This window comes from Lampetra planeri, chromosome 4, assembly GCF_965212315.1.
Source record: "Lampetra planeri chromosome 4, kcLamPlan1.2.h2, whole genome shotgun sequence".
Classification (NCBI taxonomy): domain Eukaryota; kingdom Metazoa; phylum Chordata; class Hyperoartia; order Petromyzontiformes; family Petromyzontidae; genus Lampetra; species Lampetra planeri.
Window position 1 is genome coordinate 26,081,536 of NC_136110.1, and position 17,394 is coordinate 26,098,929.

At 47.3% G+C, this 17,394-nt stretch overlaps 1 protein-coding gene across 1 annotated transcript in view; it reads right to left on the reverse strand.

Moving 5' to 3' along the window:
- Positions 1–228: 228 nt before the first annotated feature.
- The window catches only part of LOC144717979 (neurotensin receptor type 1-like), a 52,928-nt gene continuing 35,762 nt past the window's right edge, over positions 229–17,394 (reverse strand). The window contains 3 exon segments of the mRNA XM_078593838.1: positions 229–514; positions 2,566–2,656; positions 10,083–10,359. Coding sequence (XP_078449964.1) covers positions 229–514; positions 2,566–2,656; positions 10,083–10,359 — 654 coding nt within the window.

Sequence of the window (17,394 nt, forward strand, 5' to 3'; positions counted from 1 at the left end):
AACTAAATCCGACGTAATTCAATGACCGAGGTGGCGACATTTCTTTTGTCTAAACTTCCTTCTGAAAGGCTTTCAACAGCCCCCGCCCACCTCCCTCGTCCACGACACGTTGTGTACGACGTGAGTGAGTCGGGTGGTGCGATTTCTTGTCGGCTCAGCGCAGTGTTCCACCACCACCCCCAAGACCACCACCCCACCACCCCCACCAGCACCCCCCATGCGCATCGCTCAACTGAGCGCCTCGCGAGCCCTCCCGGGATTCGAGCATGGCGCTGCGCAGTCGTGGTTGGAGGACGTGACGGTGTGAACGCTCGACTGGCTCGAGCCGGCGCGCGTGTACACCTGCATGGTGCCCGGCTCCCGCTCCTTCGCTCGTCCGCAGCCGAGCGTGGCCACGAAGGTGTGGCGGAAGCCGGCCGACACCAGGTTGTAGAGCACGGGGTTGATTGCCGAGCTCACGTAGTAGAGCGTGTTGGTGAGCATGTAGAAGTAGTGGTAGAAATTGAACACCGCGCTGCAACGGCGCAGACAGAGGGAGGAGGAGTGGTGGGGGTTGGGGGGGGCGAGGTGAGCGAGAAAGCCCCCGGGGCGACGAGAGAACGAGCGATGACGAAAGTGGGGATTTTCTCCGGACGTTACCGCGACGAAAGAGTTTTCTTTGGGAAGGTTAATGGTGCAGCCCTGCAATAGCTTGCTCAGTCAACTGCTGGTGATAGGGCCTCAAACAAGAGGGAGGATATGTTAGCCTACTCCATCGTACGCTGGCCCAATATTTCGGAATAGGTGGGAATCCTCACCCTTTATCCAACCCCTACCTGACCTGTCGATCAACTGTGCTGTACTCATGATACTGCCGGAGTGTGTTAACCATTACACCATGGTCGCATTATTTTATTTGTACTACCAATCAAGAGATGCAAGTCAGACACAATATAATAAACATAGGACCTGGTAAATTATATAAAAAAAAACTAAAATGGATCGAACACAGAGCTGAGAAACGAGAGCATAGCAATCGACGTAGTAAATGTTTCCCATTCCTTGCAGCGGAGTTTTAGTTTTCAAGACCTGATAGGTGTGGATTGTCACTGCACGCAATAATTCGCTTTCTGCCCCATTGCTCCAGAAATTGATCCACAACATGGGCATTTACACGGCCGTGGCCGATGAAAAAACAGTCACAACTTCTCTCCAAACAGCAGCGTATATCACACGTATCGTCGTGTCACCCATGTGGAAACGGTATCGAAAATCTATGGCAGATGAATGTGTGCCCGAAACTAGAGTTTTTTCGCATCAAATTTATGCAGTAACTTCATCATATCAGGAGTTCACTTTTGAGTGTATTATTAACTCAAGACTATAGTATTGCAATAAATAGGATATGCTGCCATTATTTGATATTCTTTCTCGTGCCCATTAGTTGTTTGGAAATTACATCAAAATGAATTAAGCAGATACTGCCCTGCAAATGTGTTGCCTTGTTACATTGGGCTCACTGTAACAGCCTCAATTTGTATTCTAACCGGTGGAAATTTCGGGACTAATTCTAATTCAGCTACTTCAATATCACATCGAGGTCCCATAAAACGATGCTGCTCTTGCGTTCAGCACACAGAGGTCAACATAATTGCAATACGCGATGCTTGAATGAGCTTGGAACAATACGAATCTTTATTTATCCTGGAGGATACCAATGAGATATACAGCTCTTTGTCATAAATGTCCAATCACTGTTGGTATTAAAGGTAAGATGAGCCTAATGGGCTTTCTTTGTTGTCTGGGAAAACTACAACAGGCGTCAGTCATCGCCCTGGTGACACCTCGTACGAGATCTCCATGAGCCCTTAAAACACTCAACGCGTGGCTTTTAAGGTGGCCATTCACACATGAAAGGAGCCTGCTCTATAGCGCTAAAGGCTATTCCCTTCAAGGCACAGCAGCCAATGTCACCACATGCTGTAAAATATAACATTAAGCACTGCACAGCTTTTGTTTGCGTATTGTGTTATTTCATTAATATTCACCTGAACGCCTTACATAATATAAGCTAATAGCTGTAGTTAAGCAACCCATCACAATTCTGAGCACGCGTTATGTTGCAAAGCTCCTCGAAATAGCATTGATATTAAAAAATGTATATAATTATCAGCGCAATAACATTTTGTGAAAGTACTTGGATCCACGCGTGTAATTTAGCATATTAACGAGAAATACAATACAAAGCGCGGACAAGTGGTGTTTTTGGAAAGAAAGCGTAGGTCGGGTATAGTCGGAAAAATGTTTCACTCCACTAATACGAGTGCTCCATCGTGTACCCTGAGCAATTAATTTGTAATCAATCCCCAGTGTACTTGATCCGAGGTCAAACGGCACTACAGTTTCTCATTTCACTGCTGAAGATTCCTTGCGCAGGGAACCTGTTGGCAGCCACCAAATTTTGGCCAACGCCAGTGCAATTTCCAAAATAAATTCATGCCTGGGCTGCCCCGAGTGGCAGTGGTGGCTCAAGTGGCGACTTGCAAGTGGAGGTGTAAGCAGGTGTGGCCATAATTGTATACTCACGGATGCCAAGCGCTGTCTGGTACATAGCAGAACATCAAACGACGGGAATGATAAGGCAGCCAGCATACAACAAAGGCAATCACAATTGCACCTGTACGCAAGAGACACAAAGACACACACACACACGCGTCTGTAACCACCACGTTCATCACTTGAGCACGCAGACGTGCCCATGTAGTTGAAGTACGAACATATGTTGAGCATAACATTCCTAACCCATAGTCTGCAAGACAACATTATAATACTGCACTCACCATTGCCTGCTTATAAATATATGATTCGCATAACTAAATTTGCATGTCAGTACATCTAATGAACAGCATACTTCCCAAGTTGCCTCCACAAATTTGCATGCATTTAGACCTTGACGGCACACCGAGGTATGATGGCATGCACGTGTGCATTCATGATTTTCACATCACCTTTTGAGAGAGAACAAGAAGTAAGAATTAGAGCTGTGCAGAAATAAATAGAAATTCGTATGCGAGTGCAAGCCTTCTGCCGCATCACACACATCTTCCGCATTTGATTTCGCGCATGCTGATCAACATGCATTACAGTAATATACATTTCCATCAAACAGCATTCCTGCCTAAGTAGTGGCATTAGCACCCAATTATATCTTTGTTTAGGGAAAAAAAGCTGTTTATAATAATAATTGACATTCGTAAGGCGCATTTCATCTGTAGATCCCAATACGCCGTGTATGGAAAGCAGGAAATACACAGAGCTTGGACGTGAGTTGTTGGTAAGATTAGGATCAAGGTCCGGTTTCTAAAAGAGTGAGGTGACTGCAGCCATCGTAAAAATGGTGTGAACCGTACAAGTCTCAATAAACTTTTTGGAAGAGACCGAGGACAAATGACCCGCATGCAGAAACGTTATCCCGTAAGAGTCTAGAGAAGGGATCCAACGGGCAGCAGGTAGGGCGGGAATCAGCAACCAAGAGCCGAGTTCCGAAGTTGTGGTAGTGGTGAAATTAGCCAACAAAGGGCCCTCGAACCGGGAGACGGGCAGATCAAATAGAAGGGGAATCAGGAGGACAGATTTTCATTTGGTTTGGGTAGTGGACATTTTAAACTGCCCAATGGGAAAGAGTTTTAATGTTTTTCCTCCTCATGCAGAAGATGACTGATGGTAGAGAATGCGACCAGCAATATATGATGATGTAGCGACTGAGATGTTGTTGGAGTAGGCATGCACGTTCAGCTCTGTGGACAGTGGATCTGTGTGCCCTTAGATCACGAGTGGACCCTGGGGATGACTGATTAGAGGAGATCCAGCAAGTTTGGTGGGGAGCCAGACGATTAAGGATATTTGACAGAAGATAAGTATAAAATATACGTATATCAGCCTCCTCAATGTGGCACTCCTGAGCTGAGCGAGGGGAGAAAGAGAGAGGGCTTCTGTAAGAGATGTTGGGGTAATGGATGCAATTTTGCGGAATTCAATTTTGTGTTTAGCGGACAGACTTGGAGTGGTCAGAGGGATTTATAAGAGGACCAGTGAATGAGCAGACATTCCTGGGTCCATGCTAGTTAGTTCAGTTATTGATAGCCCAAGAGAACACACCAGGTTTAAAGTGTGTCCACCGGAGTGAGTGGGAATATGAACATGCTGAGTGAAGCCAAGAGTTGAATACGGCCACGAAATCCCGAGCAAGAGGTTTAGGTGGGGCATCGACACATGTTGAAGTCACCAAATGTCTAACTGTGCTCAGCATAAGCACACCACCACCGAGAGGAACTCAATCAAATTCAGTAAGTAGTGCGGGGATCAACTTTGGAGGGTGATAAAAAGGCCATGAACAGTATCGGCTAGGCACAACGAGGTCTCCAGTGCAACGCCAGGTGCTCAAATCCATGAAAAGTCCGTAAAGGCAAAGGACGAATATCACTGATTGAGCGTCAATTAATAACAAACCACAACCCCAGCCAGATAACCGAGGCTTCAAATAAAAAAAGAGAACGTTGATGGGGTCACCTCGTGCAATGGAAATACAGTCAAGAGGCTTAGGGCAGGTCTTGGTCAAACACAGGAAGCCAAGACGGTGATCGCTGATCAGTTAATTTACTGCCAACGCATTACTGGACGGGAACGCACATTGAGTAATGCGAATCGAGTGCATTTAAAATATATATTTGGGAAGGTCCCGAGGGGCAATGATATATCTGCGTGGCATCATAAAAATGAGAGCAAAAACTAAGTGAATCCAAGATAGGGGTATTGTTTATAAGATGAAAAATAATCCTGATACGACCTGCCCCATGATGGACGTAAGGGAATCTTCCCGGGAAGACCCACGGAAAGAAAAGCACTCGACAGTGGCGCGTCACAAGAATGAGCATTAAAACGCAAACTCAACAGGACAGATCAAGAATAAACATCCATTACATTGAGTCAAAACCGCTGCTTGGCATGCGGTGAAGACGCGACGCAGCATCGGCGATGGCGCCGCTTGGCATTGACGATGGAAGTGGTCTGGTGATGGCGATGAAGTCGCACACGGCCATTTAAGCGGCCCAGCGACAAGCGATGGGAGAGTTGCCTCATGATTCTAGATTTGAAGCTTTCGTGACTGCAATGATTCATATTCTCAGGTTTTTTTCGGTAAAGTCACGTAGGTAAAACATTAAAAGTAATGAAAGTAAAATAAAACAAAACAAAAATAAAAATAAAATTCACGACGTTTCGGAGGCAACACAAGTCTCCTAATCTGGCTGTGACGGTCCCACCTGATGACGGAGACTTGTGTTGCCTCCGAAACGTCGTGAATTTTATTTTTATTTTTGTTTTGTTTTATTTTACTTTCATTACTTTTAATGTTTTACCTACGTGACTTTACCGAAAAAAAACCTGAGAATTTGCCTCATGATGTTGCAGCCTCTTCATGGCAATGACGCAGCCTGGCGATGGAGCTGCCTGGCAACAGCCAGTGCCGGACTAAGCTAGTGCGGGGCCTGTAGCATATGTTATAAAGGGGCCCTAAACAAAAAAAGAAACACGTAAATATTAAAACACAAATTTTTTTACTTGCATAGTAAAGTAATTGTATTTTTTCATTTGCTATACAGCCAGATAATACGACAAATCGCTAATCTTAAACACCCAGTCGTTCATAAAAGTTGAAGGCAGTATAGTACTATAGTAATAGAGCAAGTGCATAATCACTGAACCGGAATTGAAAGATTGAAAGCATTTAGCGCGGGGCCTTTGAAAGTGCGGAGCCCCGTAGCATTTGTAGCTACTTGTGCTACGAGGATAATCCGGCACTGGTGGCAGCGTGCCGTGGCGAGGATGATGGTGTTGCCTGTCTGCGATGGTGAAACTGCCCCCAGCAATGGCAGTCGAGCTGCACCGGTAATGGCAATGAAGCTGCCTTGGTGATTGCCCGGTGACGAAACTGCCCAGCAGTAGAGCTGCCCAGTGATAGTGGCCATGGAGCTAGCTGGCGATGGAGTGAATCGCCAAGGCCGATGGAGCCGCGTCGCGATGTCAGCTGCCCGGCGATGACGATGGTGCTGCCCGCAGGTGGTGGTGGTGGTGGGGCCGTCTGGTGGTGGTGGAGCCGTTTGGTAGTGGTGGAGTCATCTGGTGGTGGTGGTGGAGTCGTCTGGTGGTGGTGGTGATGGAGCCGTCTGACCATGGAGCAGACAAGTGATGGTGGAGTCGCCGGGCCCGCCGAATGAAATTAGAGCATAAATACTTGTTGTAAATTAAATACGTTTTGTAAAATACAAAATTAATAATCTTGATTTGAAGCTTTCGTGACTGCAGGAATCCATACTCTTTGGTTCTTTCGGTAAAGTCACGTAGGTAGCAATAATTATTTTCTTTTATTTCTCACTACATGACTTTACCGAAAGAACCAAAGAGTACAAAATGAAGTTAATTACAACATCAATCAAAACGAAGCCATGGAGGTTCTGTCGCAGCAGGAGCGGTGACACGATGGCATTCCCTACAGCTACTACAGCCATGCATTAAACAAAATATTATACAAACTATCAAATAATATAAAATAGAAAAAGAGTATTCAGAATATTATGGATGTTACGTGATATAAAAATAAAAAAACCTATTTACTTCTGTATTTAAATGAAATGGGTTGAAAGCGTTCCATTTTATACTCGAATGAATTTTGTAAACAGTTGAGAAACATTACAATGCCTTCTTGTAGGGCAATCCGTGCATTCAATTGTGCTGGCCATTAACGCACACCGAACCCGTCTCTGCCTTTAGGCCTGTGCTCAGCCACCGCGTAAACACACACAAGAAAAACAACAAACTAATAATTATCAAAAATAGTCAAGGATGGAATGATTGCTCTATTACCCGACTGACAATTTCAATTCAGCCGATGGGGGAATGCAGCATGCTCACCGTGCCGCACTATCATCACCATCAAAATGTTCCCTCGCGTTGTTGCTAACACTGCAGACCCCACGTGCGAGCGGGTAGACGCGGCACCTTTGGGTAGGGTTGTCACGATTGTGCTGCCGAGCTCTCAAATTGTCAGCACGATGGCTCAGTGGCAACGAGGGCGCGTTGCGTAGAATATTTCCGAACTGGTTCTGAACGCCACCACCCACCCACCCCTTCATCAACGCACACTGATCAGCCGCGGTGGATAATGATCAAGCACCCCCCCCCCCCCTCCGACACCAGCAGCGGACTGACGAAAGCCTGTAAATTTATCTTATTTGTGTTAACAACTCGATTACACAGCAAAGTATGTGTGCTGCGTGTACCTGCGATAGCTATTGAAGGCCGACTGCAATCAAAACGATGAAATGAAGAGTTGAACGAGAGCTGGTTGGAGTGCCTTGGGACAGCTGAACTTGAGAATTAAATGCACACCAATGTGCCTAAAGAAGCCAGTGTTTAATCCGTGTGTTAGACACGTGGCTTGGGATGATGATCGATGGTCAAATACAATAACAGAATGCCAGCCAAGGCATGGGATGCGTGGAAGAGGACAAAAACGGAAGAGATGGAGCGATTAACCAAGTTAATGTGCCGGTGCTTGGTGGATTATTATTTCGCAGGATTGTGAAAAGAGGAAGCCTTCATCCAGCAGTGGATAAATCATGGCTGGTTATGTCAATGTCTCATACAAACAATCCGAGCCTTGTATGTGTGAGTGCCGGTGTGTGTGTGAGAGAGCGGTGTATGTGTGTGTGCCAGTGTATGTGTGTATGTGTGTGTCTGGGCAGTTGGAGGCAGTCGCCCTCCAGTAACAACGGAGGGCGGAGGAGCGACACTCACAACAACGAGCGGAGCGCCGGGTGGCTAAAGCACAGCAAGTTGGCACAGTAGGGGGCACAGGTGGTGCATCAGCCAGTCATCTCGGTCATCTCGGTCATCTCAGTTAGTCCAACCGTGGCACCTGGGTCTGCCCCGTGACCTCCTGCCAGCGGGCGTTCGACACTTCACGTGGCCTCAAGGTGCACATGGCCTGGCACAAGCGTCGTGGTGACGTCACCGCCACTTAGTGGCGAATGGCGGTTGTTGTTGTGTGTGCGTGTGACTCGACCTAACAGAGGTCAGGCACTGAAATGAGTACCTGATGCGACGTGCAAATGTCGCCACGTGGGAGACAAAGGCGGCGTGGTGCTGATCCCCCCCTCCCCCCCCTAATGTGCCGTTCCGGCTTTCATAGGTGTTTGTGGAATCTTTGTCTGTGACTGATGAGTGCCTAAGGGTGCGACTGGGGCGTCCTCTCGCCCCTACACTATTCAACATCTTCTTTAACCAAGTAGTTCGAAACTGCTCTCCATTAATGTCCTGGTGGAATTCCCATCTGGTACCGATACAATGGGAGGCTGATTGATGTCCGGGTGTGGTCAAGGGATGGCTCCCTATTGGTCAACCATGTTACGTATGCAAATTATCTGGTGATTTCTGCCCACTTTGATGAGTTGGAAATGCTACTGCTGTACGTGAAGCATGCTACTAGGAGATGGAGCCTAACTATCAGCCACACAAAAACAAAGCACCTGTTTGGGTATTTTATGTCGAACGCTCTCCTCTCCCCACTCCCCATAAGTGTTGGGCAGTTGTGGAGAGAGTGGAGAAGTTTGTGTACCAAGGCAGTGGTCTCACTCCGAATTAGTCGAGCGGAATTTTATTTTCATCAGCTGCATAACGCTGTGTGGAAACTACCTGATCTATCACTCCATACGAAGCTCTGGGTCTTCTTGGTCAGTCATATCCTCCCTTTTTTATTGCTGGCGAAACGTGGAGCCCTCAAAAGGAACATCTGCACTGGATTGAAACATTCAGGTTTTGCCTGCCTATCATCCATTCTGGGTTTAACCAGACTGGATTGTGTGGGGAGCTCACAGATCCGTTAAAGATCTGGACACATTCCCATCAGTTAGCTCTTCCGGCAAGCGAAGCAATGGCATGCCCAAGCAGCTTCTGTTTGGCTGGATAGTTGGGGCTAAATTGGCACGGAATGGGTTAGATGGACTGGTACAGAAGGGTAAGGAGCTGATTGGACTTGCCGAAGGCTGACACCAGTGGTGTCAAGATGGGCCTCTGTGGAGGTTCGTGAAGGATGCTACCGGGTAGTTGGAGGCAGTCGCCCTCCAGAAACAACGGAGGGCAGAGGAGTGACGCTCACAACAACGAGCAGAGTGCCGGGTTGCTAAAACGCAACAAGTTGGCACAGTGGGCAGGACAATTGGTGTATCTGCCAGTCATGTCAGTCAGTTAACCCATGGCACCTGGCTCTGTTATGTGACCTGCCAGTGAGCCTTCAACACTTCACGTGGCCTCAACATGCATCTAGTATGGCATTAGCGCTGTGTTGACGTCACCGCCACTGAGTGGTAAAGAGGCATTGTTGTTGATGAGCACAGTGCAGTTTAAAGGTTCCCGCATGTTTTTACATTCGTAAAATGTATGGGAGAGGGAGGAGGACGGCTTTAAATTGGTTGGAAAGACCCTGAGTTTGCCCCTAGGAGATTGCTCCTGTGTGTGGCTATGGGCAAGTATTGGAGGAGATCCTGCAATCGCAGTGGTACACAAGCACATATAAAAAAAAAACTCAATATATTCGTCAATAACAAGACAAAAAAATAAAAAAAATTTGGCCAATAATCATAATTTTATATTTGAAAAGCACATTTTCATCCGTAGATCCCGATGCGCCATCCCATTGATGTGCTATGAAGAAGGGCCATGATTTGTTTCTATACTTTTAGAAATTTATTTTTTCAAAGCATTTTTATTACGTGGGTCACTGCCCCAATGCCCCGTACAGACCACCCGCCACTGTCTCATATTTCACTCCATTCCCCAGGACCTTCTCAAGGGATTCAATTGGAAGAAGCTACCACCCAGCACGTGCCAAACAATGCAGTTCCAGAATAAGCGCCGCAGGACTTGAAGCGATATATCGGACATCGTTGGCAAACAACGCAATCGGCGGTGCAACGCGAGGACCTCTCTGAAGAGCTACGTGAAGAGATGCATGACAAGGCTTGGAGCAAGTGTCTTGCGAGACGCACGCAGGACTTTCACGCTGTTGCACAGGGCGTGAACTCTGGCAGCCTCCACTCCGCCGTTGGAACAGAGGCGCCTTCCAAGATTCAAGGCCGTGGCGTGGCGACACGCTTGCAGGCCCCCGCCCTGGTCGCCACGCGAACGCGCCACACAGCCCTGCTCCTGCCCAATGTCGGGCTCCGGCGCCGGCTTGTCCACCAGGCGCATCAGCTGCCTGACGATGGCCGAGTTGAGCGCTGAGATGGCCAGCATCGGGAACACAAATGCCAGGAAAACGTTCACCTGCAGAGATAATGTTGACACACGCGTGCACGCCAATTACACTGTCAGAATGCACACGGCGAAGAGAGACGTGTGCTTGTGAATCAACTGTTGGGGCAGATGGTTACAAATGTTCAGAAACATTAAGGTAAACTTTCAAAAGTTTCGATGAGATTTAAGACTTAATATCTTTTTTTCAGGAGGGCCCTGCATCGGGATATTTAACCAATGCAATGAAATAATTTTGGTATGTGGGAGGAAACCGGAGTGCCCGGATAAACGACATGCATACGATCGGGTAACACTCAAAGGGCTGCACGTGTAGATTTCATTTAAAGACAGCTGCCATAAATGTAATCTAGATGTGGACTGAGCCCTTTTATGCATTTAGATTTCTGCCCACATCGTAGCCCGCAGCCTTATGCCTATACAGCACCTGGTGTTTATTTTTGATCACCCACTCAAGAGACAAACCAGACTCAGCTCTCCATAGATCAGACGGGATAGGGAACATCCAGGGTGACTTGGACGTGGGCCACGCGCTGTGGAATGGGAAAGGCGTGCGGGGAGCCAAGGGAGACAGCACCTTGAATAAGCAGCCAGACTCCATGTTCATGAGTGGCATCGCCTGTATATTCCTGATATGTTATTGGCCTTTCAATTGCATTTATGGAAGTGCTTCTGATTGAGGTTACCTCGCTTTCCCGTGAGCATTAATGAGCAGAAAGGACATCGAATGAGTACTGTGATGGGTTTTCAGCGCACACATTTTAAGTGAGAAAACAAGCCATATTAACGTTAATGTATACAGATTTCAATTAGCAATTTCATGGAATGTCAACATTTAATTCATTAGAGGAAGCCTAATGTAATCCAGGTTCTAGAAGCACACTAGCATTTCATGTTATTATTACAATGTGTTGTTATGGCCCCTACACATATGGAGATGGAAATACTATTTATTACGTGCCATATACATTCATATATATATTCATGCTCATAATTGACATAGCCTAGATATATATACATACACATATACATTCATGTATATATATATGTGCCCATTGCCTGAGGCCAGAGCTAGACTTTGGGAGAGCTGAAGATGAGAGGAGAATCATATTAGCAGCATTGTCGTCGTGATGTCGGCTAATGAGAATTCCATGGATGGTAAAGATAGCGGATATCCGAATTCTTCAGGAGTTTCACGTGAAGAGATGGTTTAAAAAAAAATAAAGAATGAGCAGAGCAAATCACGTGCTTATTCTTGGGACGGCGGTGAGAATGGTGCCACGGTGGCTAGGAGATGTTAACTATCTTGCCTGTTATACAGGAGGTCGTGGGTTCAATCCCGACTCTGGAGGCTGTATATTTGGAGTCTGCATGTTCTACATGTGGTCATGTTGATTTTTCTTCGGATCCTCTGGGTTTCCCTCCCCAAGTAGAAACATGCGTTCAGAGTATTCTACTGCATTCAATGTCCATATGATGAGCCACTTTATTTGGGGTATAATTTGTGATTGCCAGGTCGCTTCTCAAAAAAAGTTATGTAGTTCAGTGGGCCTTACCTGGTGCAATAAAAATAGTAAATACTGGATAACGTGATAAGTGGAAGTTTCGCTGGCGGGGCTTGACATTCTCAATTATAATCGAAGCTGTGCCCGAAGGGAGGCGGGGTTGAGGTCGTTCAATAAGGGCACAGCCTTACGAGACGAGAGCGTGTATGAGTGCTGGGGCGTATGTCCGGCTGAAGTGATGGGTGCAGAAGTAGTTACAGGAGGGAGGCCACGCTGCAAATGGCTAGCAGAACCTCCAAAGCTTCAGATAATGGAGGGAGCTGCTGAATGGTTGAGAGAACGCAGGTGGCGCATGTAATAATTTTGGCGGTACCCCGGGGTACCAAATAATACAGAATGGCCGAGGCAAATTAAATATTTTATTTCTGGGACACTCTTTTTTTCCCAGGGGTGTTACTTAACTCCGCGACTGGGGTACCAATCGATCCGAAATCGGTGGTGCTACTCCGCGCTGTCGAAACGCAGACAGGACGATTGCGCTGAAACCCTGAACGCTCGCACGTGGCACCGTGGTGGTGCATCGTGTACAGCTCGTCGAGATGAGTCGATTGCCGTATCGCCGACCATCAACAGACTAAAAGTGACCGCATCACGGACATTATGCGAGAGCCAGGGTACTATGGTACCCCGGGGTACCATCCATAAGGTTAATGTCCTTTTTTTCAGTTCAACACGCAGTCGGCTTTCACGACCAATCTTATTCATAATAGAGGAGGTTTTGTGTGTGGGGGGGGGTGTTAGATCGCATCAATGAAAATGCGTCGTTAAACCCGCCACCACCCGACACAGCCAATAAGTAAGGTTTGTCACGTCAAAAAAACGTGGCGACTGCCAGAGACTGGTTGTAATTACCGGCGATACGTCACACTCGAATTGTAAATGTTGTGCGCTTACTCTCCAACACACCGGTGTGCTAAACTAACAACTAATTGGCACGTTGTGCTTGCGTTACAAACCTTACTAATTGGCTGGAGCTGGTGTTGGCGGGTTTAACGACACATTTATATTTACGCGATCTAACCCGAAAAAAACCCTCTATTATGGATGCATTGTTTTTGTTATTCCACCAATGACTCGTACAAAAGGTTATTTAACTCAACTGTCACACTTGGTATTTAAATGCTCCAGAACTACGTGGGAAATGCAGAAATACTGAGCACGCACTAAATGTCTCGAAACGTGTTTGTGGCCATTTGGATGAATATAATTACATGTCATAACCTCGCAAGAACAGAAAAACAAATAAATGGAATAAAATATGCACTTTGAATTATTTTGTGCAGGTTATGACAAATCATGGGAGCGAATGGCAGTTAATTGCAGTTTGGTGGCTGTTGTTTGCTCGGTGTGGTCTGGTGGAGGGTGTCCGGATGGGTGGACGTGGGGACTCCCCCACGACACCCCACCCCCCCACCGTTGTTTTACATATCGGGTGCATCGGCGCACAAATGTTAATTTACAGCGAGGCCACTTTTAGAAGCGAGCATTATGTCGCCTCGATGAAAGCCGACGTTCTAACACGTTTACTAATGAAGTGAAACAAAGCGGCCGTGCCTCGCGAATGCGCTCGGGAAATGAAAGGCAAAGGTGATCGAGACTGCCTCTTCCCTCCCCACGTGTGTGTGTGCATGTGTGTGTATGTGTGTGTATGTGTGTGTGCGTGTGTGTATGTGTGTGTGCATGTGCGTGTATGAGTGTGTGTGTGCATGTGTGTGTATGAGTGCGTATGTGTGTGTGTATGTGTGTGTATGTGTGTGTGCGTGCGTGTGTGCGTGTGTGTGTGCGTGTGTGTGTATGTGTGTGTGTGGGGAGCGGTAGTATAGCGGTTAGCGCGCTGCGCTATGAACCTGTCGTCCCGGGTTCGATTCCCGCTCACGGCTAACACCAGTGACGATTATCTGAACCGGTCCTGGGCCTCCCCTAGGTCGACTCAGCCTTAAATTAGTACCTGGTGCGGTGTGTAAACATAGCCACTGGGGAGACAAAGGCGGTCGGGCGTGGTGCTGGCCACCCACCCCCTCGTGTACCGTTCCGGCCTTCATAGGTGCTCGCTAACAGCACTTGCCCCTACAGTCTGTTAAGGCTATACGGGGGATCTTTATGTATGTGCGTGTGTATGTGTATGTGCGCGTGTGTATGTGTATGTGCGCGTGTGTATGTGTATGTGCGCGTGTGTATGTGTGTGTGTATGTTTGTGTACACGTGGCATGGAACGGCGAGCGCTCCTCCGCACGTACGCACCACACGCCGACCGCAATAATGACGACCGCTGATTTTGTCCACATTAGCGTAACAATAGCGGCGCGTTTGTTTTGCCTTTGAAATAAAATAAAAAGGGGGGGGGGGGTGGGAAGTTGGGGTGAGGTGGGGGAAACAATAGGGTTCACATTTCAGAGAGCTCGGGGCGCATGCTAAACAATGCGTCGTGTGGCCGATCCTAATGAAGTTTGCGTTACGGAAACAATCGTCAGCACGCGTTGACGCGCGATTGTTTAGCTCGCTTTGCTCTCCGCAATTCCGTCCGCTGAGCAGCAAGAGTTGATTTAGATTTTTAGCATTTATCGACTGGCCCTGAAAATGTATGATGTACGGTGGCAATGCTATCATTGAATCTCGCCTCTGTGTGCGTGTGTGTGGACTTGCGCGCGCGTGTGTGTGTGTGTCCCCTTTTCTTCTGTAACGGCTTCAGTGTGGAAAGCCAATTTCCGAGGACTTGAAGGAGCCTTGCCTGTCAGCGGACGCGTGTTGCTGCCATCTCCATTGGCTCGCTCCATCTAACCGCGGCGCTTTTTCGATATTTTCGTATTTTTCTCTCTCTTTCTCTTTCTCCCTCCCCGCGTCTGTTTCTCGCGACCGCTAATTTGAATGAACAGTCGAAACGTAATCATTTACACCGAGCCACGTTCACGCAAAGTGTACGCGACGACATCAACACCGCATTAATTAGTTTGCATTGCCCTCTATATGCAGTGCTCTCCGCTGTGGCTTCCGTTCACATTCTCGATATGCAAAGCCGCTATTAAGACGATTCATTTCAATGTTGACTTAAAGCTGCAGTGACTGCAGGAATTCATATTCTTGGGTCTTTCGGTAAAGTCACGGAGATAGGTTCAAAGAAAATAACAAAATACTACGACGTTTTGATCGCAACACAAGCGGTCCTCTTTTCCTGAAGACGACCGCTTGTGTTGCGATCAAAACGTCTTTTGCTATTTTCTTTGAACCTATCTACGTCCTCTTTTCCTGAAAACGACCGCTTGTGTTGCGATCAAAACGTCGTGGTATTTTGCTATTTCCTTTGAACCTATCTGCATGACTTTACCGAAAGACCCAAGAATATGATTCACTTCAAATTACCCTCTCTCTGCCTTGAGCATCATTCTTGTAATACCACCGCCACGGGTTTTTAACGTCACGTTTGGGCAATGGACAAGCGAGGTTGGGGGGGGGGCAATGGTCACTGAAGCGTGTCAGCGCGTGTATTATCGACGACATGAACTCCCTTACTCTCCTCGATTAGATTCACCCAGGCCTCGGTCCTCACTTGAAGTCTGTCTCGTTATATGAGTAGCATAGAACCAGAGGGGTGGACTCGAGTCATGTGACTTGGACTCGAGTCAGACTCGAGTCATGAATTTGATGACTTGCGACTCGACTTGGACTTGCATAACAATGACTTTGTCCCACCTATGAGATGTGGACTCGAGTCATGTGACTTGGACTCGAGTCAGACTCGAGTCATGAATTTGATGACTTGCGACTCGACTTGGACTTGCATAACAATGACTTTGTCCCACCTCTGTATAGAACACACGTCAGTTTGCAAAGAGGTGGGGTGGGTGGTGGTGGTCAGACACTGCTGTCACCCTCGCCTCCACGCAGCTGACCCCACCACGGGTTCACCAGGGTCATTTTGCGACCGCCAATCCGCTGAAATGTAATTCAGTGACGGCCAACATGAACAAAGACGCAATCGTTCATGCCGAGTTAGATGAGCACGGTTGGCTACGTACGGTGCGAATGAAGTTCAACATACATACATCGATAATATGTGTACATCGTAGACACTGAGTGACACACTGGAGGAAAGATAGGGCGGTCTTCATTCGTAAAAGTTTCCCCCGATTGTAATCTCGTTTAATATCGTGCTGCATTCAGGGGTATTATTATTACACGCAACTCATGCGTAGGTGATGTAGCTTACAGAATATAAATACAAAGGATCTCCCGTATATCCTTTACCACGCTGTTGGGGCAAGTGCTGTTAAGAGAGCACATATGAAGGCCAGCACGGCACACTAGGCGGTGAGTGGCCTTTGTCTCCCCAGTCCTAATATTTACACACCGCACCAGTTACTCATTTTAGGCTGAGTCGACCTTCGGCACAGGATCGGTTGAGACATTTGCCACAGTTGTTCGTTGTGACAGGGAGTTGAAACCCAGTTCGTAGCGCTGTCCGTTAGCTACTATACTACAGCTCCCCACAATGTAATGACACGCATAGATTCACAAACGCACACAGACTCGTGCACGCAAAGTGCAACGTTACCAAAGCTAAAGGTTGAAAAAATAAAGGTAGTACAAATAATGGGTAGGTCTACAGTTCCTTGAACGCCCTTTATTTAAAATCAGGTGAAAACCAGGTTATGGTTTGTTTCACCAAATGTACCTTGGTTTATACATTCTCTCCAAATTCCCAAATCCATTAAAATACCGTTGCCAGACTTCACACCCGCATCGCGTAAACGAGACCACATCACCCGAATACTGTACCTCAAAATCTCCACCAGCTCCCAATCCAACTCCCTGGCTATTTTGAACATCGCACTCACCGTCTTAAAGATCCTGCACGCGATCGCAACCGCCTCCATCTCCACTCTAATCGCACTCTGCTCACCAACACGCGTTTTCCTATCTCTCTCCCATCTCATCTCACTCTAACAACCCCCCGATCCCCTCCCTTTGCTTTCTCCCGTCTCTCCCCTCTCACATCACTCCACTCCCCCACCAAGCATCCTCCTATCTCGCCTCCAATTTCACTCTACTCTATGCCCACGCTCTCTCCCCTCTCATCTCACGAACACCCCCTGCCCGCTTCCCTCCGGGTATGGGTTAAAATCCCCTTCCCGATCCCAGATCCATCCGTGCTCTCGACTCCCTTGCGCACGTTTAAGTCCAAGCCAAGGCTCTCCTCTTATCCCGTGCCTATGTCTGTCTCTTCCCGAAACAATCAAATAAAGTACTGTATGTCTATTTGTCCCCGTGATGTGCACGCCCCACTATTTTGTGTCTGGCCCTGAGATACGGTTGCATTTAGACGCTCTATGTACATCAACATTATGCACGTGCGTGTCTTTAAATCAAAACTGAAAAGTGCGCAAAGAAGCATTTGAGAGATGCACCGCTTGGAGACAGACAGACAGACAGGCGATCAGATGATTTGCGAGAATACGCGCGGGCCAATGGCGTCATATAAATTGCG